This window comes from Xenopus laevis, chromosome 2S, assembly GCF_017654675.1.
Source record: "Xenopus laevis strain J_2021 chromosome 2S, Xenopus_laevis_v10.1, whole genome shotgun sequence".
Classification (NCBI taxonomy): domain Eukaryota; kingdom Metazoa; phylum Chordata; class Amphibia; order Anura; family Pipidae; genus Xenopus; species Xenopus laevis.
In genome coordinates this window covers 28,793,874-28,821,377 of record NC_054374.1, presented here as the reverse complement: position 1 = coordinate 28,821,377, position 27,504 = coordinate 28,793,874, and the positions used below count along the sequence as shown (strand labels likewise).

The window sequence follows — 27,504 nt, the reverse complement described above, 5'->3', positions numbered from 1 at the left end:
GGTGAGTGTGGGGAAAGGAGGGAGGTGGGCCCGTGTATAAGGGGGGCAGCAGGGGTAGATTGACTCATATTTACCCTTCCTATAATGCAGTGGATGGTGCCACCTCCTGCCCTAGGGGGGCACAAATAAGGCAGTGGGGGGGGGACTGCTTGAAGTGGGTGGTTTTTGCTTCGCGTCCGATTACGAGTGACACCCTCCGTCCTACAGAGAATGAGCCCCGGGCAGGGGTCGGAGCGCAGCTTTCATTCCCCCTGCTCTTTCCACGAGCCCCTTTTGTCCCGCGAAAGGGTTAATGGTTTGTCCAAAAACGGACCCGGCGCATAAACTGTTGGGCTGATCTCGTCCCCTCCCTCCCCCATAGGACTGAGTGTGTCTGAGCTCCCCCCCCTATTGGGCTGCTGGGGGGGCCACGCTCACTCCCCGTGTCTGCGCCACTCGCAAGTGAAGGAAACTTTGCCCCAGTCCGGATCAATCCCAGGGAGACAGTCCGGCTACAGGATCTATCTGCGGCTCCGCTAGGGTCCCGGCAGCCCCCCGGCCCTCTGCCCCCATGTAGCGCTCCTCCAGCACTTTGGCTCAGAGCTCAGAGGACCATGAGTGACAGGAGGAGATCCGCAGTCACCCTCAGCTCCAGGGCCCATGCCTTCTCTGTAGAGGCGCTCATAGGGGCCAACAAGAAGAGGAAGCTCCGCGAGTGGGACGAGAAAGGTTTGGATTTGTCTATGGAAAGTCTCAGCCCTCACGGGGACCTGGAGGAAGGAGACGACTCGGGGCCCTGCCTGGACCTCAACCCTGGTGAGTAGCGAATTCTCTGTGCCTCCCCCTGTCCTCTAGGACTCGCCTGTGGCTACAAGTGTGTTAGAAGTGCCCCTGGCTACAAGTGTGTGAGATTCGCTTCTGGACACCAGGGTGAGGGATAGAAGTGCCCGTGGCAAAAGGGTGTGTGAAAGGAGCTTCATGGCAGCAGCAGCAGGGTGAGTGTGACTTGTACCCCCAGACTGACAGTTGAGGAAGGGAGACCCCCAGGCCAGTTGGATGGGATGTGTCGCTTGTCCCATGGCGACAAGATGTTCCACCAGTAACCTGGGTAATTGTGGGGGTGCCCCTGTGCCCCACTTTCAGGCCCCAAGACTCGACTGATTCGCTCTCCCCGATTCTCCTACAGAATCACTGGCGGTGGGACACTCGCTTGTTTGTTTCCCAGCAGATCCAGTACCGGTACCTCTGGGTCACACACTCACTGATTTATCGTGTTACACGCGCAATAAAGTCACTGGCTGCTGGGATAAGAATCACCCGAGTTTTCTGTCCCTGGACTGGCACGGGCACAGCGTGGGTGGGAGTGAGTGTGTCAGTACATGTATAGCAATGAGTGTGTACTACTTGTCACAGACACATTTACACACTCGATGCCCCCACATCACATTTGCCTTTCATTATCCTCGGCGGGTCGGGTGTCGCTTCTGCCACTGGGAATGTGAGTGAGTGTGAGACATTTGAGATAATCCACAATGTGTGTGTGTAACAATGTGTAACTGTGTGTACGAGTGAGTGTGTGTATCTGTGTGTATTTGTGCAATATATTTAGGAGTATCCATAGAAAGTGTATAAATCACTCTGGTTCTGATATTTGGGAAGATTTGGGCCCAGGGGTGACTCTGTGATGCATGTTAGTGGAACTGTCATATTTGGGGGATAAAGTCCCTAGGAAATAGCCGAATTATTTTTGCATTTCTATTCGTTATTATGAAGGATACAGTATATACATTTCTCTATCAGACCATATAAAGGACACAATAAATATCATTTATACTGAAAGAAAATTAATTCCCTAGGCAGGAGGCGTGTGTATATTTATATATAATATAAGGGACATGACTCCCCATTAGCAACTATAAATATCTGTATCGCTAATAATTAGTCTCTAGAAATGGCACGGCCTGTATATTTGTATATTTGGGGAATTACAGCTGTGTGTATAAATATACATTTGATATATTCGGGAAACATTCAGCTGCTGGAAAGGTCACAGTGTATATACTGTATAAATATATATATATATAATGCCTGGGAGTCAGGCCCTATGAAGGTCCCAGTGTAAATCTATACATATTTAATATTTCGGGCCCAGTGCTTATATATTACATATATTTCTATCTGTTTGGGGTTTAAGTCACATCGTTAGGAAGAGCACAGTGTATATTTGATTTAGTGTTTATGTAATATCGGGGGATTCCGTCCCTTGGAAAGGCACATTATATATACTGTATTAATATCCGAGGGGATTCGGTTCCTGGGAAAGACACGATTTATTAGTTTATTCGGACACCTGTGTCTTTATATCTGTGTAATATTTGGGGGAGATTCAGTGATTTGGAAGAACACAATGTATATAATTATATTTATATCTGTCTAATGTTGGGGGGGGTTAAGTTCCATTGCTAGGGCTCAGTGTATATATATATATATATATATATATATATATATATATATATATATATATATATATATATATATATATATATATATATATTTTGTATATTTATATATTGATCTGTGTCACATAAGGGGGAGATAAAGTCCCTGCCAATGATACAGAATATATATGTGTAATGTGTGTGTTATTTTTCATTCAGTCCATACGAATGAAAAAGTTTTACAGCTATATATTTATATAAAATTATATAAATTATATAATATAAGGATAATTTATGTGTGATAAGGGGATTGAAACCATATGAAGGACACGGCGTAGTTTTTCATCTGCGCAAATCAACTCGATTTTCCAGCTCAGTAACATTAGCGGAATTGTATTTCCGAAACCAACTTCCAAATGCACAACCCGATAATATTCATTGTCTGTCTGTGTATAATATAGTATATAGTATATATACTCCCTGTCCTGCCGATGGACTCAGTCTGCCCCTGAAATATATATATATATATATATATATATATATATATATATATATATATATATATATATATATACAAGAAAGTAGCAGCGCACTCCAAGGTCTTCTTTTAGTTAAAATTAATATTTATTAAGTTAGTGGCATAAAAAATCGACGTTTCGGCTCCTATCTAGAGCCTTTCTCAAGATTGAGATATATATATATTATATTCTTATAGCTATATAATCTTCCCAAAAACTGTGTGTAATACCTGCAGAATATAGTGAATATAAGAGATATACAGGGAATACAATGGTATATACAGTCAGTATAATGTAATAGCTATACAGACAGTAAATATAATATGAGCCATATAGTGATTATAATAGGCATACCGTGAATATAGTATACAATTAATTTAATATGAGATATACAGAAAATATAAAAATATATAATATAATAGCTGTACAGTGAATAAGACAAAAATGAAGATAACCAGTGATATTCAGTGAATATAAGACAAAGATAAGAAATATAATATGAGATATACAATTAATGTAACATATCCAGTAAATATAAGATAAATATAACAAATATAATATGATATACAGTTAATGAAACATATCCAGTGAATATAAGATAAATATAAGAAATATAATAGGAGATATACAGTTAATGTAACATATCCTGTGAATATAAGATAAATATAAGAAATATAATATGAGATATACAATTAATGTAGCATATCCAGTGAATATAAGACAAACATAAGAATTATAAATATAAGATATACAATTAATGTAACATATCCAGTGAATATAAGGAGTGAGTGGATGGCAGGGAGTTGGCAGCTATTGTGCCCAGTATATGCTCAGCTGTGTGATATGAACATGGGGCAGAATGAGGCAGGGGCAGGTTGAATAAAGCGAATGATCAACTCTATAAAATAATGTGGATTTGAGGTCGGGGGTGAGTATATGAGATTTGTAATAATCCGGGCGTCTGGGGTAAATAACAGACAATGTAATAGAAGGTTCCTGTAATTTAGTGGATGAAATGACAGACTGGGAATAACGGGAGCAGAATGGGGGTGGGGGTGTTTACATTGTGTCTATTTAGGAAAAATAACAAAGAGTTTCTCCTGGGAATACTGCAAAGGGAAACCATGAAAGTTCTATAATGTAGCTCAGTGAGTAACAATCCCAGCGAGTAACAACCCCAGTGAGTAACAAACCCAGTGAGTATAAATACCAATGACTAGCATACACAGTGTGAAACAATCCCAGTGAGTATCAATCAAAGCGACTAATAATCCCAGTAACAACTCCAGTGAGTAAGAATCCAAATGCTGAGTAAGAATCCGAGTGAGTAACAATCACAGTTAGGAGTAACAATCACAGTTAGGAGTAACAATCCAGTGAGCAACAACCCCAGTGAGTAACAACCCCAGTGAGTATAAATACCAGTGAGTAGCATACACAGTGTGAAACAATCCCAGTGAGTATCAATCAAAGCGATTAATAATCCCAGTAACAACTCCTGTGAGTAAGAATTCAAGTGCGGAGTAAGAACCCGGGTGAGTAACAATGACAGTTAGGAATAACAATCCAGTGAGCAACAACCCCAGTGAGTACGAATCCAAGTGTGTAAGAATCCCAGTTAGTAACAATCCAAGTAACAATCCCAGCGATTAATAATCCCAGTAACAACCCCAGTCAGTCAGTAAGAATCCAAATGAAGAGTAAGAATCCCAGTGAGTAACAACCCCAGTGAGGAGTAAGAATCTCAGCGAGTAACAACCCAGCAACAACCCCAGTGAGTAATAACTACAGTGAGTACGAATCCAAGTGAGTAACAATCCCAGTGAGTACGAATACAAGTTAGTAACAATCCCAGTGAGGAGTAACAAACCCACCAGACAAAGAAATAAGGCGAAAATAAAGCGAATGTAATGCAAATAAATTGAAAACGATTAGGGAGGGAGCGGGTCCAAAGCAGATATGAAATAAAACGGACCACTGATCCGCTTCGGTTCCGATTCCATCATTCCGCCCCAGTCACTGTGTTTATTAGAAACAACTGAGTTTTAAGTGCAATAAATAAAGCTCAGAGTTAATTGACGGATTCGGTACTGGATTATAATAATAATAATAATAATAATAACAACAACAATAATAAATGCAGTACACTTTGTATTGGGAATATTTGTAGTTGTACAAATGCCTGAAAACCCACATTTCGGATCCGTTATTGCCCCTCCCCCAGTACAAGGAACTGTTGGGGTCACTCAGTGAATCGGTCTCAGTCACATAGTTTGGGGCAATGGGATCGATTTGTGGGGGCGCTGAATTGACTGACAATAACTTGGCACAGACGTGGCATTTTGTTAGCGGGTCGGGGCAGCAGAAGCCATTCCGATTTATCAGGATCGGAGCCGCAGGGGCGGGCACAGAGTGTCAGTGGAGGAATAAATGGGACACCGAAAGGCGATTCGTTTTTGTCTAGTGGTTTGTGTGACCGAGGCCGATGTCTAACGATCTGCTTCATTTCCTGCGACTTGTCTCTAATTGTCTAAAATTGACTCTAAAACTATATTTCTATCATTTCCTCTGCTATGCTCTCTCTCTCTCTCTCTCTCTCTCTCTCTCTCTCTCTCTCTCATCTTTTTCTATTTCGCTCTCTCTATTTCTGTATGACAGTCTCTCTCTCTCGCTCTCTCTCTGTCTCTCTCTCTTTCTTTCTGTCTCTATTTCTCAGTGTCTCTCTCTCTCTATTTCTGTCTCTATTTCTGTGTGTTTCTCTCTCTCTCTCTGTTTCTCTCTCTCTGTGTTTCTTTCTCTCTCTATTTGTGTTTGTCTCTCTATTTCTGTCTCTCTCTCTATTTCTCTTTACAAGCCAAACCCCAATTAGAAATTAGAATCAAAGTTGTGGGCCTTTTAATGGGATTCAAATAAGTCCATTGTCTCTATTCACTTACAATTTGCACTCAGTATCAATGTGCTGGTTGGGTCTGATCTCACTCATCCAGTGGGGTCCCACAGCCACAATGTATTTGGAGTTCTAGGGAAAACATAATATTGCCAGTGATTTTATATCAATCACTGCCTATTTGTCTATAGTCACATGACTGGATTAAGCCCCCTGGGGCCCCCAGAGAACCTGACATCAAGGGCCACACACACACCAATCTCACACTAAATATAATCGGTGTGACATAGCACTATAGTGGGAATAAGAATGGACTGATGGGAATTTGACTGTTGCCCGCTGGGAGATCCTGTGGTACCTTTCTGTCTGTCTGTGATCAAAAATCAATTTGTCATTATCAGTTACATTGGGACATTGACATAAGTGATGCTAAAAAACTCCTCATCCAAATACTTTGCTGCTTTTGTAGTAAATTGTTCCTAAACCTGACTGTCACTTCTCAATCTGTCAGTTAGAATATGGCAGCCCCCTCTATAGAGGAAGATGGGGGTCCAATGGGTGAAAATAGTGTCATTTCTGGTGTCAGTGTCTCTTTTTGGCTCAATCAAATCAGATTGGGACCATAGCAACCAGCCATTGCCAACCAATGGGATTCCCAGGTTGCTTAATCTGGGCAATCAATCCGGAACCGCTGCACACATCTTTCTACATGTTTTTCCTCTTAAAGTTGTGCTGTAACCCTTCAGTGTCCTGGTAGTGCCTGCCCAGTGTAACACCCGCCCAGCAACTGGAAAAGTCTCTGATATTTCTTTCTAGCCTTGAGAAATGTGATTAGAACTGGGAATTTGGGTGAAATATTTTTTTCTGGTGCAGAATTCATCTTCTGAATAATAAATTGCAGGAAAATGTACTCACACTCACCCACACACATGTACTCTCACTCACACATGTTTACTCACACTCACTCACTCATACACGTGTACTTTCACTCACTCACACATGTGTACTCACACTCACCCACATGTGTACTCACACTCACTCACACACATGTAGTCTCACTCACCCACACACATGTACTCTCACTCACTCACACATGTTTACTCACACTCACTCACTCACTCATACATGTGTACTCTCACTCACTCACACATGTGTACTCACACTCACCCACATGTGTACTCACACTCACTCACACATGTGTACTTACACTCACATGTGTACTCACACTCACTCACACATGTGTACTCACTCACACTCACACATGTATACTCACACTCACTCACACATGTGTACTCACACTCACTCACACACATGTACTCACACTAACACATGTGTACTCATACTCATGTACACACACACACATACTCACACTTAGGGTTGCCACCTGCCCGGTATTTTACCGGTCTGGCTGGTAAAAATTATGTTTGGTGCCAATGTTATCAATAGGAAAAAAGGGTAAAAATATAGAAAGGCCGGTATTTTTTTCTAGAAAAGGTGGCAACCCTGCTCACACTCACACATGTGTATTTACACTCTGACACACACGTGTACTGTCACACATGTGTACCCACACTCACTTACGCACAGACATGTACTTACACTCACTTACATTTGTGTACTCACACTCACACACATGTACTCACTCATGCACAAGCATACACAGTTGTACACACTCACAGGTCTGGACTGAGAATTAAAACAGGCCCTGGCCTTTCAGGTTTGAACCCTTTAGTTGCTGCTACAGCCCTGGTCCCACCCTCGCACACACAACTGTACAGTATAAGGACACACCTGTGTGTTGCACTGGGATACTGTGTAATACTGTGTAATGTGTTATTGTGTATCACCCCCACACCTGTCGACCCCTTCCATGTGATCCTGGAACCAGAACAAGGCCTCTCCCTCCCATAAATCCTGATAATAGAGAGTGTGGGGGTTCTGCTAGTGCATGTGTGTATTACACAGGGGTGTGTGTGTATAACACACCCAATCCATGTCAGTCGGTGTCACATTCCCTGGCCCAGTCTAATACACAAGGTACAAATATTTCTCACGCTTGGGCTCACATTCTGACACCCCTAAATCCAGCCATTAATCCCCCAGCGTGGAGAGGGCCAGTTCCCAGGCTCAGGGGCCCGTGGGGAGATATTTTATCCCCTGCAGTGCAGCCCCAGATACTGCGGCAGATGGAGTCACGTCCAGCAGAACTGTGTATTATGGATATGGGAAAATAACTCCCATTTCTCCCCCTACTGCCCCAACAACAAAATCCTACAATATATATTTTTATATTATTATCAGTCTGAACAGGACACCCCAACCCTCTCCTGCTGGAGCCCCTCAGCTCTTCACCTGCCATTCCATCAGTAATCTCTATTATTCTATTTCTATGTTTTATCTGTATTCTATGTACAGGTATATGTTCTACTTGTTTCAATTATATTGTCACTGCCCAATTCAATCATTTAGTCTTTTTATAAGGTTTAGTGGTTTTGTTTTCTCTGTCTCGGCTAAGCTTTCTTTTCTCTCCCACTGAGGGGTTCTGTGACCATATAAAGGCGCAAGGCTGCAGGCTGAGTTATACAGGGAACTCTGAATATCACTCATGTATTATAAGGGAAAATGTACCCCCTACTGTAAATGATAAGGATATTAGACGTCACTGAGGGGTTCTGTGACCATATAAAGGCGCAAGGCTGCAGGCTGAGTTATACAGGGAACTCTGAGTATCACACATGTATTATAAGGGACAATGTACCCCCTACTGTAAATGATTAGGATATTAGAAGTCGTTGAGAGGTTCTGTGACCATATAAAGTCACAAGGCTGAGAAATATTATTTGACCGTAATGTATTTATAACGATTAGAAGACATGCCAAGCACACAGTGATACCTGGGCAGTGGCAGATGTATTGGGGGTACAGTGACACACAAGAAGTTCCAGGTGTACTAAGCACATGACACCTGCGCAGTGCCAGACATATCAATAACAGCATGATACCCATGAACACCAGACACGCCAAGCACATGAAGCTGGATGCGCTGCATGCGAAACTGTTTTCCCCCCATATTGTGCCCTTACAGAGTAGCTAGTGGGTGCCAGTTCATACCAGGTCATGCTATATAGTGACACACAGGCATCAGTGCTGTAATACACAAGAAAAGCACTTGGCACATTCCCACATTCACTTGACCTTGTCTGATCCTTCCCACCGGCCAGTGCGCATGGATTTAGCCTGCCTTGGGGGCACCTTCCTGGCTTTGCACCCCCAAACCTTGGCTGATAAGGATCTGTATCTCACACATATATTGATATTGTACATCAGTCAGCAACCCCACTGACCCCTCTATACTCCTGCACCCCCAAACCTTGGGGATAATGATCTGTATGTTAGTGTGTGTGTGTCAGTGTGTGTGTCTGTGTCTGTGTGTGTGTGCACTTGTGGCTGAATGTTACATGGTGCTCCTGTTGCGATGCTTCAGAATCTCTGTGTCATTTATATCTCCAGGATCCCAAAATTCCCTGGCAGGAAGACCCCCTGCGGCAGCTGTCAGGAGGGGAGGGGTGGGGGTGGGAGGGAGCTATTATTAGAGATGTTGTTTTCTTATTAACCATTTTTTTAGAGAGAAAAGATCAGAGCAGTGAAAAGCTGCAGATTTACCCCACAATCAGGCAGTTTGGGTATTTGTGGCAGAATTAAAAGGAAACTCACTGATACAACAGGGGGGCTCTGCGAGGGCTCCGTACCTACACACACCCCAATACAGGGAGGCCCTGGGTGGGAACAGGGACTTATTTCCCATTTGTTGAGGAGACAAAGGACTCTTATGGATCCACTTGGGGCAGAGGGAATCTCCTTCCAAAACACCCCATGTATTTTTGATGCTATTTATAAGGCTAATGTACCCCCTAGTGTATATGGTACAGGAGTAGGTGCTGGGGACCCAGTGATACAGATATAGATCATGTTGCTTTCAGTAAGTGACATTGTTTTGCCAATGAGGAAGAAAAAAGCAAAAGGACATTGGATATTTATTGATTCTCATGGATTCTGCTGTGCCCTTGTTATGCTGGTTGTTATGGTCTCTCATTCTAGCAACCAGAAATTAATACAAGCAGCATATTGATTTTTATGTTCGTTCCTTTTTCCACTAAATATCATGTTATTTGTAGCATTTGTAATATTATGTGATGGCTGTTAATGGAAAGGTATATATAATATATATATATAATCCAAACGCGAGAGAGCCGGATATTGCCGGGTAATACAATATACACAGATAATATCATTCTGCACAAGATTTAGGTTATTAATACTCTGGTTTTGCTGTAAATTTTACAGTTTCATTAGTCCTTCCCAGAAAGTGGTTATTAATGTCATTCCCAGACGGCTTTATGACCAATATATGTGCTGGCTCATTCTGCCTAATTTCATAAAACTAACTGCTGGGCAAATACCCCGACTCCCTAGGATAAAATTCTCGGGGCAGACGCTGCCCCTCGGCACAAGTGTTTATATAGTGGAATGAGACGCTACCGCAGCCAAACTGCCACCTAGAAAGGAATCTTCCCTGGATACTGGCGGGCACATGTCGACAGCTGAACTACAACTCCCTGCATCCTCTTTAAAGTTACACACAACTTACAAATGATCAATTTATACATTCACTTTCACTCTTTATGATATTTAATGGGTTTTGAGGGAATATCTAAGAGTTCTGTGAGTCAGGGAGGGTCAGGATTATTGGGTAGTAAACTGCTGGATTAAAGCAACAGTAACAGCAACAACTGAATGACAATATAAATGAACTGGTACAACTGGTGTGTTTGCTTCAGAAACTCTACTATCATTTATATAAACAAGCTGCTGTGTAGCCATGGGGGCAGCCATTCAAGCACATGATACACAGTAGATAACGGATAAGTACACAGCAACTTATATATACAACTATATAAGTTATATATCAACTATAGTGTCTTATCTGTTATGTACATTGTATCCTGTGCTTGAATGGCTGCCCCCATGTCTACACAGCAGCTTGTTTATATAAACTATAGCAGTACTTATCTGTTATCTACTGTGTATCCTGAGCTTGAATGGCTGCCCCTATGGCTACACAGCAGCTTGTTTATATAAACTATAGTAGTACTTATGTGTTATCTAGTGTGTATCATGTGCTTGAATGGCTGCCCGCATGGCTACACAGCAGCTTGTTTATATAAACTATAGTAGTACTTATCTGTTACTTGCTGTGTATTCTGTGCTTGAATGGCTGCACCCATGGCTACACAACAGCTTGTTTATATAAACTATAGTAGTACTTATCTGTTATCTACTGTGTATCATGTGCTTGAATGGCTGCCCCCATGGCTACATAGCAGCTTGTTTATATAATCTATAGTAGTACTTATCTATTATCTACTGTGTATTCTGTGCTTGAATGGCTGCCCCCATGTCTACACAGCAGCTTGTTTATATAAACTATAGTAGTACTTATCTGTTATCTACTGTGTATCCTGTGCTTGAATGGCTGCCCCCATGGCTACACATCAACTTGTTTATATAAACTATAGTAGTACTTATCTGTTATCTACTGTGTATCCTGTGCTTGAATGGCTGCACCCATGCCTACACAGCAACTTATTTATATAAACTATAGTAGAGTTTCTGAAGCAAACACACCAGTTGTACCAGTGCAGGGAAACAGCACATTATATGTACTTTACTCTAAATGACTTTCATGTTTTTGATGTTTGTTCCTATAAAGAATAACTAGGGCAGTTTGAATCCATGATTAGACACAGTGGGGACATATTTTCCCCTAAGATGAGTCTGTGGCCTGGGCAGAAAGAAAGTGACAGCTAGTGACCACCCAGTGAGACAGACAGGCCAACACCGAGACTCTCAGACCAGGGACTGCAGCCTGTGAGTATCCACTAGGGGGAGCAATACCTTCACTGCAGCTGTTCATGGTCCTTTAGGTTAAAGTGAGGGAACAACGTCATTCAGGGCTATCAGTGTTTCCACCCACGGGGGAATCCTGATGGTCATTTAGTATTTGATCCAGTGATTCTGCTGTTATTGATCAGGAGCTCCTCCCAGCTGCTCTGGTCACACTTTACTGTAATGCCCCAGTATTCTGTGCAGAAGGGGCCTGAGTATCACTGGGGGAGCACCAACTGCAGAAAGTCACCCAGCACTAACAGTGTATATAGCAGTAGATTAGCCGAAATGTATCTGTGTTATGTATGTGTATCTGTGTTACCCACACAGGGGAAACTGACATATATATATGCACCGGGCGCATGTGTGTGTGTGGGGGGGGTGAAGTTATTGGCTTCTGGTGGAATTAACAGTGGGCACTGTGTGTAGGGCACTGTAAGCTCCACTTGGTCAGGGACCGGTGGAAATTCTGTGAAATACTCCCCAATAGCTATCAATAGAGCAAATAATCAGTGATACAAGGGAAGGAAATGGCAGTAATGGCAACACTTGGCATTGTTGTAATAATCAAATAATCATGGGCAGCTGGAGCTACATAGAGCTGTTCTGATACACTGCAGGACACAGGAACTGACACTAGATGGAGCTGTTCTGATATACTGAAGAATACAGGCATGGGCACTGGGTGGAGCTGTTCTGGTTGGCTGGCAGTTCTGTATATGAAGTAGCTCTGGCACAGAATAGGTTAATCAATTTATTGACATCGGTTGATGCTGAATTCCTGTTGGGTTCTTTATACTGTAACTGTAATGTACAGAGTGGGCAGGGCTTATGAGTGTTACATTTTCATATATTTGTATGTATTTCTCAAGTTTCTGCCTTCAATGGAACTTGGGGGGGGGGTATCATTGGCTCACCCCATGGAAATATTGGAGTGTTGTATGATGCATCATGGGAAATGTGATCCTATGATAACTGGATATAGAAACTTAAAGGGGCTCTTCATAAAACATATAAAGGGGAACTACACCCACAAAGTCTCTGTCTGTCTGTTTCTGTTCTCTGGTGCTGATTCTTGAAAGAATGTCAGGGGTGAGGCGGCTGATGTTACAATGTGGCTAATCATTACTAGGGGGACACGACCAATGTGGGATATTTAAGGAGTCTTGAACCCCAAGAGTTTGAATGTTACTACTTTATGTATATGGTGGTATTTTACTTGTTTTTTCAACATTGGTGATACTTAATTTTGATAAATATCTCAATATAGAGAGACAGAGATGGGAGAAATGACTTAGCAGCACCTGCAATATGTGTGACCTGCAATATGTGGTCGAAGCAAGTTGCCAGGCAGCAGAGTCACTGAGTGGAAGCAGGAAATTGTCTGGCTGTTCCTAACAACTCAGAACTTTTACATGGAAAAATGAACAAAAAATAATGGAGAATTTCCCAGAAATGTTAACAACCTTGAGTTGGGGGGAAAGATACAAATATAAACTCAATCAGATGGGGGCACTTACTCACTCATCACGTCTCACATTTATACTTATGCTGCCATTGTTTTATGATATCTCTCTGTACAGACAATGAGCAAACTTATGGGCGGTTCCTGCTGAATTGTGCTCAATACAAGGGAATATTTATGCTGCCATAGTTTTATGGGATCTCTCTGTACAGACTACAAGCAAACTTAGGGGGCTGTTCCTGCTGAATTGTGCTTAGTACAGGGGAATACCTATGCTGCCGTAGTGATTTAAATGGTGCTATAACAAACTTTCTCATGTATCCTGGGTGATTAGGAAAGAAGAGTTGAGGTCTGGGATATTGCTGCTGTTCTGAAGGGAATAGTGGGATACTTATTTAGACTATTGGTTTATTGTTGCAGAATGACTCCAATATGCCAGGGAGGATGGGGTGGCAGGCAGAGAGATGCAGTGACAGTGGAAACAGAGGCATTGTGCAGTGGGCAAAACTGGGAGTTGAGGGGCAAGAGCAGGAATCTGGGGAGCAGAAGGAGGGTCAAATAACCGTAACACCCCTATAGTGGGGAAAACCCCAAAGTGACCCAATCTGCATGTATAATGTTCTAGCTCTAGCACATCTGTATGTAACTGTTTAATTGGGGGTGTAGGGTGTAGGGGGTTTTAACTAAAAACTGTTAGAATAAAAAAAATGATCAAAAATGAACCCAGGAGCAGCACATTCACTTTAACCGCACTAACCTGTTCATGTTCTCTACCCCCCCCCCCCCCATTCTACAGATTCTGAGCACAGCACCAGTTCTGACACGGAAGCTCTAGCCGAGCGGACCTCTTGCTCCTATGAATCATGCCCGGACTTGGCTCCCTCCAGGGTCCCAGACCCCCAACCTCTCTCTGTGTCCTGTATGGAAGAGATCCAGGTGGAGCTGCAGTGCGCTGACCTCTGGAAAAGGTTCCACGACATCGGCACTGAGATGATCATCACTAAGGCAGGCAGGTGAGGTGTCCCCCCACTAGCAAATTGGGGTTATCCCCCCACATAGAGTCAGATGTCATTAGACAGTCACCTACATATAGGCTATTTATTGGCAGTACATACCACATACCATACCATTACAATACCAGCTTGGCTGTTAATTTGTGCCACCATTGTTCCTTAAGGAGCCTATCAAATTGTGGCCCAAAGTGGAGGTTCCTTTTCCTATACATTGGTTAAAACACTAGAGGTGCATCTCGAAATGCTCTGCTTATTACCATAAAATATGCAGATATATTCAACTTATGGGTAGAGTGACATACTATTAGCAGGGGGCATTATCTTGTGCAAAATAAGGATATTCTTATTCTTGTGCAAATTTCCATCCGGTTTCCAAATCCTAATTCGCTATATGTTGGCTGAAAATGACAGGCAAAGTCTCCCCAATTAGTCAAGATGTGGTGATTTACTACAGATTATGAGGTGTGGTGGGATGTTACCCAGAATCCCTGGCTGTGAGGGAAACTGTGGGTGCCATGTGATTATGGGGTGAGGAGGGACATTACTCAGAATCCCTGGCTGTGAGGGAAATTCTGGGTGTCGTGTGATTATGGGGTGAGGAGGGATATTACCCACAATCCCTGGCTGTAAGGGAAGCGCTGGGTGATTATGGGGGGGGGGTGATATTGGTGGCATTACAACAAATCCATAAAACTATGATATACCTTCTGTGAAATTGTCTTAATTACAATATTTTTACAATTTCGTACCTCCAACTGTGCCCTTTTCTGCTGGAAAGTCAGTTCAGTTCACAGTCCTGGTTTTTAATTAAAAACTCCAGAGTTTCTCTTGTATCTCCTCCACTGATGTCAGAAAAAGATGAATAACATACTTTTTGGCAGAGAGTCCAGAACACTCAGCACTTGCACTGAGATACAATTGTAACTAATAAGCTTTTCCGAAACTTAATTAAATAAGAGGCTTTTGGCAGAGAGGCCAGAATACTCAGCCCCTGCACTGAGATACAATTGTGACTAATACGAGTTTCTGAAACTGAATAAAATAAGAGGCTTTTGGTAGAGAGCCCAGAATACTCAGCCTCTGCAGTGAGATACAATTGTAACTAATAAGGTAAGCATGTCTCTTGGGGAAACTGAGATCCACAGCTTAAAGGGCAAGTTCACCTTCATTAGGAAAACTGATATAACACATTAAACATGGCCCTAAAACTCCCAGAAATGTGTTCGGACTTTCATAAAAATTGTCATGGGAATTGGTGAGTGTGGACATTGTCAGTATAATTCCGCCAAGTTAATAACGTCAAATCTTTTTGCCCATTTTTGGAATGTTGGAAGGTATGCAGTTTTCAACAATTGTGCCCTTACCAATACTTGTGTTCATTACTCTCAAAGATTTCTTAGCAGAATAAAAAGTTTCCTTATTGCTCCCCTCCATTGTTTTCTAGATTCTAGTTTCTAGATGAGCCTCTTCCAAATCCTTTGACAATTGTCTAAATCAGATCTTTTCTTGTAGGAGAATGTTCCCAGCCATGAGGGTGAAGATCTCAGGCCTTGATCCCCACCAACAATATTACATTGCAATGGACATCGTTCCTGTGGACAACAAGAGATACAGGTAAGTACAGGAAAATTTACTGGATATCCGTCAATAGCTAGGATTTAAATAGATCACACTCTGCATGGGTTCCCTGTAACACAATCTGTATATGTGAGTTCTAGGTTACCCAACTCTTCTGGCAATCTGTGTCCATTGGTTTTTATTGTAAGGATTCTTGTACAAAGGCCCCTGTATATGGGTTGTTACAGACACAGTCCCTGTACATGGGTTCCTATTATTACGGTGCCAGTATATGGGGTCTCGTAAAGTGAGTTCTAGGATACACAACTGGTATTTCACCTTTAGTCTCTGGAATTTTATTTTTCTGACAGAATCTGTGTCCATGAGTTTTTATTGTCAGAATTCCTGTACAAAGGCCCCTGTACATGGGTTGTTGCAGACACAGTCCCTGTACATTGATTCCTGTTAATACAGAGCCAGTGTATGGGGGTCTCAATGACACAAAGTGAGTCCTAGGTCACAAAACTGGTATTTCACCGTCAATCTCTGGAATTTCATTCTTCTGACAGAATATCTGTTCATAGTTCCCTTTACATTGTTCCTCAATCACACAATCTCTGTACATGGGTTCTTCTTGATGTCACAACCACTGTGTGTTAGTTCTAGACTGCATAGCAAGCCATAATCCCTGGCTGAGATACAGTAGATCCCTGCACTTGGATTGTTACCGAGGTACAATTCCTATTATTGACCCCTTATCTGCACCTGTGTTCTTCTGCATTTGATTGGAGGGTCCCGATCACAAGACCTCCTGCTCTCCCACTCCAGGTACGTCTACCATAGCTCCAAATGGATGGTTGCTGGAAATGCTGACTCCCCGGTGCTACCCCGTGTCTATGTCCATCCGGATTCTCTGGCTTCTGGGGACACTTGGATGAGGCAGGTGGTCAGTTTTGATAAACTGAAACTCACCAACAATGAGCTGGATGACCAGGGCCATGTGAGTGTAACTCAGACTGTATATATATATATATATTTTTTATTTTTTTTACTGGAAAGACTGAATGTCCACGTGGCACACTGTGTGGGTGTAAATAGGTAATTTTATGTGTATATAGTAATGGGATGCACATTGGGTTCCAGATTATCTTGCACTCTATGCACAAGTATCAGCCACGAGTCCACGTCATTCGCAAGGACTTCAGCAGCGACTTGTCCTCCACAAAGCCCATCCCAACCGGAGAGGGAGTCAAGATGTTCAGCTTCCCCGAAACCGTATTCACCACAGTGACCGCCTATCAGAACCAGCAGGTGAGAGCAGAACTCACATTTCAAAATCTGCTCCCCCCATTAGAAATTCAAGTGCAACAAATGAATTCATACATTAATGACTTCCAGTTGTGCAGAGATTTCATACAGACTCCCTTGCTCTTTCAGATTACTCGGCTGAAGATTGACAGGAACCCGTTTGCCAAAGGATTCCGAGACTCTGGGAGGAACCGGTATGTGCCAAGTCCCATCCTCTAACAACAGGGAATTCTGGGGGCTCAGCACAATTAGGGTTAGGGTTAAGATTTGGGTTAAGCACATGCTGAGAAAAATCTGTGAATTTCTGTCATGCAGAATTATGTGAAATTATCAAATTCTGTCTTGTTACCATACATTACATAATTGATTTATGTGCTGACGTAATTACTGGATAGAATGTGTGGGGAGAGTTCCATCTCTTTCCTAAATTGGCATCACCTGTCAGTGATGTGCAAAGTCAGACATTTTTAGTGTTCTTCCCATAATTCCCACCAAGATGAGCGTGTCGCATGGAACAACTGGCATTCTGCAAATTCATTTTGCTTTTCTGCACACACAGTATAATGTCAATATCCAGTTACATTTATCCTTTTACTCGTCTCTTTCTGATGTCACAGATCAACAGATATAAACACTATGTTTATATATAACATACCCCTAGATTGTGTATTGTAGGAAACACAAAGTACCATAACTATACAAAATCCATAAATCTAAATAAACACAAACATCACTCACCTATATTACTGATTGACTTCTAATATCCTTATAATTTACAGTAGGGGGTACATTATCCCTTATAATACATGAGTGATACTCAGAGTTACCTGTATAACTCAGCCTGCAGCCTTGTGCCTTTATATGGTCACAGAGCCCCTCAGTGACTTCTAATATCCTTATCATTTACAGTAGGGGGTACAATATTCCTTATAATACATGAGTGATACTCAGAGTTCCCTGTGTAACTCAGTCTGCAGCCTTGTGCCTTTATATGGCCACAAAACAACCCCTCAGTGACTTTTAATATCCTTATAATTTGCAGTAGGGGGTACATTATCCTTATCATACATAAGTGATACTCAGATATCAGTGGGATCAGGTAATGACTTTGCTTTTCAGCCCCAGACTAAAGGAGCAGACTGAATATTTATTTTGGGAACTTTATAGGGTGACACTTCCATGCTATCAGCGCTGGGTGCTGCCTTGTAAAAACAAGTGAAATGCCCCATATTGTCTTTAACCCTTTCACTATCCGGAGAGCAGAATCTGCCTCTAATAGTGATCAGCCTGGGATAGGGTAGAAGCAAATAAATAGGAAGGACTCGCAGATTGAGCTATTATTCGGGTTTTCTACACAAAACACATTTAATCACAGAAATGCTACATTTGGGGTGACTATTTCCCTTTTAGCAACATAGTCGGTTCTATGGGGCAGACAGGATTCTACGTGAAGTGATACCTGCTGGAATTGTGTGAGCCTAACATTGGGGTGACTGCCCCTTGATCCCCCCAGGCTGGTGACACGGCTGGTGCGGACCAAACGGCAACCCATGTGGGTTCCATTATCCAGAAATGCACAACATCTTGTTCCATTTTACATACAATAGAGGAATTTGATTTATTGCTCGATATTAAAAATGTGCAGCGCTGAGACAAGGGGAATAGATGAAAAGATACATCACATTTCTCATTCCCAATAAATGTACAAAACAAATCCAAATGTACAGAGTGAACAGTGAGCTTTTCCCTGGGAGTCCTGGTATGTTATTTATATTTGTGTATAACCCCAGTGGGGGGGGGGCTTTCTTCTTTGGCCCCCTGGTACAGTCTATAATGGGCCTATAATAAAAGGGCCATAATTATATAGAAGCAGAATAATATGAACTCTGGGATTGGCTGGTTTATGGGGCTTCATGTTAGTTCCTCTGTTCCCCTGTGGGCGCTATAGGCTACTTGACCTAACAAACATACAAAACCATCTTATTTGGGCCCCTAGGGCCCCTTATGGCCTAGAGCAGGGGTCCCCAACCTTTTTTACCCGTGAGCCACATTCAAATGTAAAAACAGTTGGGGAGCAACACAAGCATGAAAAAGTCCCTTGGCGTGCCAAATAAGGGCTGTGATTGGCCATTTGGTAGCCCTGATGTGGACTGACAGCCTAGAAGAGGCTCTACCTGGCACTATACTTAGTTTTTATGCAAATAAAACTTGCTTTCAAGCCTGGAATCCGAAAATAAGCACCTGCTTTGAAGACCCTGAGAGCAACATCCAAGGGGTTGGAGAGCAACATGTTGCTCACGAGCTACTGGTTGGGGATCACTGGCCTAGAGCATGGATAGTGTAATAACCCTTTTAGTTGAACCATTTTTACATCCTATAAGAAATATGCTGCATGTTCAACTGTAGTTAGACAGGATTGTCCATATCGAACCAGTCCTACCTAATGTCAGACCTACACGGGGGGGGGGATCCCATTTTTTCCCAGCTTGAAAGGGGGAACTTCCCACTGGCCAGTTTTAAGTGTTTAGTAGACTTTGCCTGTTTTCCATTTGCCTCATGTCTCTCTTGCCTTTAGGACCGGCCTGGAGGCCATCATGGAGACGTATGCGTTCTGGAGGCCACCGGTCCGTACCCTTACCTTTGAAGATTTTACAACCATGCAAAAGCAGCAAGGTGAGCTACCCACCCCCCAAACAAGTTCCAGATACAGGAGAATTACATTTGTTTGGGTTTTTACTCCTCTTTCATCTCTGGAACAGCTGAGCTTCTAATCCACTGGTTTTAGTTAAAGTTAAAATAAAAACCATAGAAAATATAAGGCGGAGAGGTGGTGAGAAGGGATTTATGGAAACTCACACACTGAATAGTTCAAGTACCTGGAGTACTGATAGGCAGGAACTAGCGGCACATTTATCCCATCAGAGCAATGCGTTTGGTTTCAGATTCAGTTCAGCTTCCCAAAACCAGAAGCTTTGTTCTCCCATCACATTACATACAGGCCCCCATCCACAATCATAGCCAAATGCTTCAAAATTGGATATCAGGAGTATATGCATGTGTATATATATATATATATATATCTCCAATGGGATTGAAGCCAGAGCAACTGCTTACAGTAACCAACGACTAGTGGAACAGATACCCTGGCTGAAGGCTACACGCCACATAATTGTGAGAAATACAGATTTGGCATAAGTAGAAATTATGCCAATATACACCATATGGCCACGAGTATCTAGACCAGGGGTCCCCTACCTTTTTTACTTTTGAGCCACATTTAAATGTAAAAAGACTTGAAGAGCAACACAAGCATGAAAAAGTCTATGGGGATGCCAAAAAGAGCCGTGCTTGGCTATTTGGTAGCCTCTACATGGACTGGTAGCCTACAGGAGGCTCTGATTGGCAGTACATCTGGTTTTTATACAATCAAAATTGCCTTCTAGCCAGGGATTCAAAAATAAGCACCTGATTTGAGGTCACTGGGAGCAACATCTAAGGGGCAACATGTTGCTCACAGCTACTGGTTGGGGACCACTGATCTAGACCATGCACAGCCCCATGGCACAGCAGGGCATGAGCGTAGGATACATTGATCTTTAACACTATTGGCCAGGCCTAGGGAAGATTCTTGTAGAAAATACCAATATATTAAGAGCTTTCCAAGAAACAAGAAATCTGTTTCATTCTACTTCCCCCCAAGGAATATTGGCTTTGATTTCTTTAGATCTCATGAGAATAGTAAGTGAGTCAGAGCAGCAAGGGGAGTTTAGTTCTTCTGAGTTCCTCTAGGGCAGAGCTGGACTGCAGAGTGTCATGACCTTTAGACTGACAGGCGTTCTTCAGGAGGAGCTAATTTAGCAGGAAGGCAATGGGATGGGTAACTTGGTTTCTAGAACCTACTGACATTTTACATGACATTTTAAACATCAAATATTCCTATTGCTCTATCATTTGCTATTGTCTTACTTTTCCAGGAGGAAGCACTGGGACATCTCCTACAACCTCCAGCACTGGGACACCATCACCTTCAGCTTCCTCCCACCTTCTGTCCCCCTCATGCTCCCCGCCCTCCTTCCACCTAACCCCTAACTCTTTCAATGTTGGCTGCCGGGAGAATCAGCTCTGCAACCTCAATCTTTCTGAGTATCCAGCTTGTGCCCGGAGCAACATGGCAGCACTGCAGAGCTACGCAGGCCTCAGTGACAATGGATATAACCGGCTTCAGAGTGGAAACTCCTCTGGGCCCCAAGCTCCGGAGACCTATATGCAACAGAGGACTTCGTCATTGATCTCTGGGATGCCAACGCCATCTTCCTTGCCCAGCAACAGCAAGATGGATACATACAGTGGCCAGCTGGGGTCATATCCAACTTCACAGTTTCAGTATGTGATGCAAGCAGGAAACCCCTCCTCCGGCTCATCATCTTCACACATGTTTGGGGGCGGCCATATGCAGCAGGGCTCCTACAATGCCTTTTCTCTTCACAATCCCTACAATCTCTATGGATACAATTTCCCGCCCTCTCCCCGCTTGGCAGCAAGCCCAGAGAAACTGACAGCACCTCAAGGCACTTTACTCTGCTCCTCTCCATCTAATGTTCCATTTGGGGACAGGCAGTACCTTTCTACAGGGATGGATGCAATGCACATGATTGGCAGCCCTTCAGCCAATCAACAGGCAGCAAATGCCTGTGACAGCAGACAGTATGGATCAGTCCCAGGCTCATCATCACAAATGTCTGTGCATATGGTCTGAATGGGGTCATGTAACATGGGAAACAAAGTGCCTTCATGAACACAACAGTTTGAAAGCTCCAAGCAGGGAAGTCTTGACTTTTCTCCTGGATAATAAAATATGGTATTGTAGACCTGGATTGCACTGCTCAGAATATTTACCACTTAGACCGGTCATTGGTCTCAACGTCAGCACTTGTTCTAGTCAATATGTCACATAATCACCTGACATTTATCCTTTAACACTGGTGGTTTGATGTACTGCCTCTGGGGCTTATTTATTCACCCATAACATTACATTGCTCTAACGCTTCCCCTAGATTCCATCATCTGTCTGATTAATGGGCCCTCCACTGAATTGAACCCACTAAGATGAACATCCCTCCAGTGGGAATGCTACAAGACCCACATACGTTGGCATCACTGTTGGGTCGCTAATGGTCAGTAGAAGTGCGCTGCGTGGATCATTATTGGATTTACAGGCACAGCTGCATCCACTGCATCCACTAAAGATACTTCTCGGAACAAAACCTCTTTTTGGAGTTTTCATGGTTTTACAGTTGTGCCGGCCTTGTGACTCCTCACAGATGGACATCTGCTGGGGAAGGTGGGGTAGAGATTAGACAACATGGGTCAGTGAGGGATGATGCATCAACTTCTATGAACTGCTCCAATGAACTGAAGCAAAGGTGCATAGTAAATGTTTGGACAGGTTTCATGCATGACACACATTGTAGCACCATTAAAAGCACAGGGGAGGCCCTTTCTGCAGAGCTGAGATGCATAGAAATCCTGCAGATGCAGTGAGAGGCTGCACTTGGGTTGGGTATCAGTGTAGTAGTGTAATACTAAAATCATACACAGTGGCACACAGGTATTCCTCCAGCTGTTGTAGAACTATATCTTCCCTCGTCCTCCTACTGGGTGAGTTCATGGAGCACTGGCCTTGCCATTTAGCAACGTGTTCTCCCATATCTATCTGAGTCCTAGGTTTTCAGGAAAGTGAACCAACAACCTTAGCCATTTCCTGCTCTACTATGTTTATCTGTGCCTTAACCACTTAGTCTTTGTTTGTTTTATCCATTCAGGGATTAAGGTTCCAACTGTGCCTTAGTAATTTTGCATTATGCTATCACTATTGGTGCCTTAGCCACAATGCAACAATGTTCTCCCTCAATCGGTATCTGTGCCTTAGATATTTAGAAACATATAGTCTTCTATTCCTAAAGGAATATATTCCCCCCCATCTATGTCTTCTATGTCTTCTCAATTTCTTAAAGTGTAACCCCCCAAATCAACCATTCTGGAAAGCACATTAGAGCCCTGGGTAGCACTGGAACTATAGCCCCAAATGTTTCTATATGTCTGTAACCTTGTTATGAGCTAAGGGGGCCCAGCCTGAAGGCCAGTTAGGGGGAGATTCGGGGTTTGTGCTTATTTGTGCCCTGGGTACCCCTGGAACTATAGCAGGGTGACTGTTACCCCAATGTTTCAATATATCTGTTACCTTGTTATAAACTAAGGGGGCCTAACCTGAAGGCCAGTCGGGGGGAAATTTGGGGTTTGTGCTTATTTGTGCCCTGGGTACCCCTGGAACTATAGCAGGGTGACTGTTACCCCAATGTTTCTATGTATCTGTTACCTTGTTATGAGCTAAGGGAGCCCAGTTAGGGGGAGATTTGAGTGCTTAATTGTGCCCTGGTTACCCCTGGAACTATAGCAGGGTGACTGTTACAATCAGTGACACCATGGCTTCTGTCTCTGGGCCCCCTGCGGACCCTGAGGGCTGCTGCCTCAGGGCCTCCCGTCCGGTAACCCTCCCCTCTCCCCCTCCTCTCCGTTTGTGCACTTGCGCATGCACGTCAGTGTATGCACTGTTTGGTTGCAGCAAAAAACTACGTGCGCTGATTTACATGCACACTTGTGCACACAAGGGGTGGCGAGGTTGTCGGAATTGAGGCCCTGAGTCAGTAGCCCTCATGGTCCGGAAGTGGGGCTCTGAGACAGAAGCCGGGAAGAAATCCAGGTTGCGGATCTGGGCCGGCGGGGCCCACTAGAGCCGGGGGCCCATCTGTTTTTTTCCCGGTGTCCCGGTGGCCCAGTCTGACCCTGGTTAAAATGCTTTTGATAGCTGTGTAATCTAGTTATGATCTGAGTGTATATGGGGGAAATATTCAAATAAAGGAAGACAAAGGAGAGTGCTGGTTGGACAGGAAATATCTTTTAAGACTCTACACAAGAGCAAACATGATGTTTTGTATAAATAGATATGATTTTGTTTTTATAGAACTGATAACCAGTCAGATGTTAGCCCATATCAGTATACACATAACAAAATACCAATACCAAACCAACTGAAAAAACGTGCAGCAAACGGAGTGATCCCAACTTTATTGCTTGGTGCTTAGAACACTTAACCAGGATCAAATGCTTCAGGACCCAAAGGCAGTAGTGGACTACCAGGCAGTAGTGTCCTGCAGCAGTCCAACGTCCGTCATTTTAAATTGGCAGAAACCTGCAATCTCATTGGATGCCTAAAGGGATACTTTAATCTGAAAAGATTTTATTAACTGAAAACAGCGTGTAATTTTCTGTTAGAATATTGATTTCGATTCGTTTTTAGATCTAACCACTAGAGGAACAGATACTGTATCATTCTAGTAATTTATGTCTCTTTTCATTGGGTATTTGGTACATTGTCCTGGTTGCTCAGGTTGTGAGTCGGGACATGTTGGAGTCTTTACAAGCTCAGTCCAATTGTGGGACATCTTTCTGTTTGACTCTTGTACCTTTTCTAAAAGCATCTAAGGCTCGTGAAGAGGACAATAGAACCATCTAGAGGAATATTTGAACTCCACAATACATAGAATGTCCATACTCACAAAACATCACTCACCAGTGGTAGAAATCTGAAACAGAAGATGGGTACATAAGACTGCAGTTGAGTCATACAATGTTATGATGCCACTGTGGCTGCTGTACAAGAGACATTTAGTTGTTGCTACTGACCTTCTCCTATCAACTTCCTTCATAGCCCCTTTTACTTCTAGTGGCCCTTTTCACTCAATTCTAGTCAAGTATGTCTGGCTAATTCATTTCCCTTGCTGCAAGGATACCGACCCCATACCACTTGTTCTCATTATCCTGGGACTTACCTCTAGACATTCATTCCATTGACCTACAATGCTGCCCAAGATTTTCCAAGGTGTAGGCTAATTTCCCCTACGTTTGAGGGGATTCATAAAAATGATGTTATACAAAGAAGTCTATGGAGATCTTGGGAAAACTGGGGGCCAATGGACCCTTTACTAGAGAATGAGAATCACTGTGTAGCCATCAAGACGATCTCAAGAAGAATGTCTGATATGTCAGCAGATTGGGGTATATGATTTTGTACACTATAAAGAGTGCCTACCAACTGATGAACAGCTGAGTAGAATACATGATAGGTTGACATGGACAAATAATATCTGTCTCCCTATGGCAAAAAGATATAATTCCTAGATGGTGTGGGATGCAATGTCTGTCTGTCCTTACAGGTTGAATTCTCAGTCAATGCTTTCAATAGTAATTATATTTTCCAATAAAAATAGCGAATTCATTAGGTTGCTTAGAATGACATATGCTTTTTCGGCACCTAGGTGCTTACGCCCTTTAAAAAAGGCCGATACTGTATGATAGTGCAATAAGTTCACTGATAGCATTTGCTACTCATCAAAGAAAATGCTGTTTGTTTATGGATTAATAAAAAGTGCTAAAAATTAGGATTCTGTTAATATTGTGCCTGAAGCATTGAGCCACCACAGCCAAGAGCAGATGGTTCCACGGACCAGGCCGTTCAGTCTTGTGACTCAGTGGAAAGAGCATCGATATCAGCCGTGCGATTAATTTCATGGAATAGTTTCATCGTTAGCTCATCGCTTTTCCTTCAGTTGCGCCGCTTCATTAAAAACAGCAGTATCTCGTTATTCTGATCCCAATTACACTTATCTGACTCTCCGAGCTCTTAGTGGGGACCCCAGCCAATCTAATCTCAATTGCAGGCCCTGACAAGCAGCTCCTGCTCTTATGAATAACATGAAAAATAATTGAAATTGTGTGAAAATGCAAATGATGGTAAAAAGCTATTTGTGTTTGGATGTGTTGTAGATAAGTGTATTTAAGTGCATAGAGAGGGTTCCAGACCCTGGAGCTCAGCAATCAGCTATTAAATATACATATTATGTATAAATATTTCTGCTCTGCACTCTGTTTATAAGTGCCAAGCACAAGCAGGTGCCCAATAAATATTCTTGCTCCTTCTGCTGCTTTGTTTCTTTTTTATTTGAAATTTCACTCCTTTTGCCATACAAGCTTATTCACGAATCAAGAAACACAAGTTCAGTAGAGAAAATCCATGAGTCCAATTGAGTATTCAAGAAAGAAAATTTCAGTAGAGTAACCAATATACATGAGTCTATTTCAGTAGTTAAGAATAACAATTTCAGTAGTGTAAACAATATACGAGTCCAATTGAGTATTCAAGAAACTCAAGTTTAGTAGAGTAACCAATATAAATGTGTCCAATCGAATAGTCAAGAAACACACGTTCAGTAGAGTAACCAATATATATGAGTCCTATTGAGCAGTCAAGAAACTCAAGTTCAGTAGAGTAACCCATATATATGAGTCTAATTGAGCAGTCAAGAAACTCAAGTTCAGTAGAGTAACCCATATATATGAGTCTAATTGAGCAGTCAAGAAACTCAAGTTCAGTAGATTACCTAATGTATAGTTGAGTGGTCAAGAAACGCAAGTTCAGTAGTAACCATTATACATGAGTCCAATCGAGTAGTCAAGAAACTCAAGTTCAGTAGAGTAACCAATATATATGCGTCCAATTGAGTAGTCATTGGAAACACAAGTTCATTCCCTTACACTCCCTCAAATTCAGTAGAGTAACTAATATACATGATTCCAACTAAGTAGTCAAGAAACACAATTTCACTAGAGTAACCAATGTACACAAGTCCAGTTGATTAATCAAGAAACACAAGTTCAGTAGAGTAACCAATATACATGAGTCCATCGGAGTAGTCAATAAACACAAGTTAAGTAGAGTAATCAATGTACATGAATCCATTGAGTGATCAAGAAACACAAGTTCAGTAGAGTAACCAATGTACTTGAGTCCAATTAAGTAGTCAAGAAACTCAAGTTCAGTAGAGTACCCACAATTCATGAGTCCTATTAAGTAGTCAAGAAACTCAAGTTCAGTAGAGTAACCAATATACATGAGTCCAATTGAGTAGTCAAGAAACAAAAGTTCAGTAGAGTAACCAATATATATGAGTCCAATTGAGTAGTCAAGAAACAAACGTTCAGTAGAGTAGCCAATATACATGAGTCCAATTGAGTAGACAAGAAACTCAAGTTCAGTAGAGTAACCAATATACATGAGTCCAATTGAGTAGTCAAGAAACAAAAGTTCAGTAGAGTAACCAATATACATTAGTCCAATTGAGTAGACACGAAACTCAAGTTCATAGAGTAACCAATATACATGAGTTCAATCAAGTAGTCAAGAAAGACACGTTCAGTAGAATAACCAATATATGTGAGTCCAATCGCGTAGTCAAGAAATACAAGTTCAGTAGCGTAACCAATAACATGAGTCTAT

General features: G+C 42.4%; 1 protein-coding gene across 1 annotated transcript; it reads left to right on the top strand.

The window, feature by feature from the left end:
• The first annotated feature begins 204 nt into the window (after nucleotides 1-204).
• Nucleotides 205-26,146, top strand: tbx15.S (T-box 15 S homeolog). The gene is made up of 8 exons (XM_018249004.2): nucleotides 205-795; nucleotides 14,030-14,246; nucleotides 15,759-15,860; nucleotides 16,632-16,803; nucleotides 16,947-17,114; nucleotides 17,241-17,305; nucleotides 19,687-19,784; nucleotides 21,086-26,146. The coding sequence occupies exons 1-8, from the start codon at nucleotides 594-596 to the stop codon at nucleotides 21,865-21,867; spliced, it is 1,806 nt and encodes a 601-aa protein (XP_018104493.2). The 5' UTR covers nucleotides 205-593; the 3' UTR covers nucleotides 21,868-26,146.
• The last annotated feature ends 1,358 nt before the right edge of the window (nucleotides 26,147-27,504 follow it).

What these genes read in the sequence shown, in the direction of transcription:
- tbx15.S (XM_018249004.2), top strand. Translation starts at nt 594, where the DNA reads ATGAGTGACAGGAGGAGATCCGCAGTCACCCTCAGCTCCAGGGCCCAT. An exon ending in ATCATCACTAAGGCAGGCAG is followed by an intron (nt 14,247 to 15,758) that starts GTGAGGTGTCCC and finishes CTTTTCTTGTAG; the next exon opens with GAGAATGTTCCCAGCCATGA. An exon ending in AGCTGGATGACCAGGGCCAT is followed by an intron (nt 16,804 to 16,946) that starts GTGAGTGTAACT and finishes ATTGGGTTCCAG; the next exon opens with ATTATCTTGCACTCTATGCA.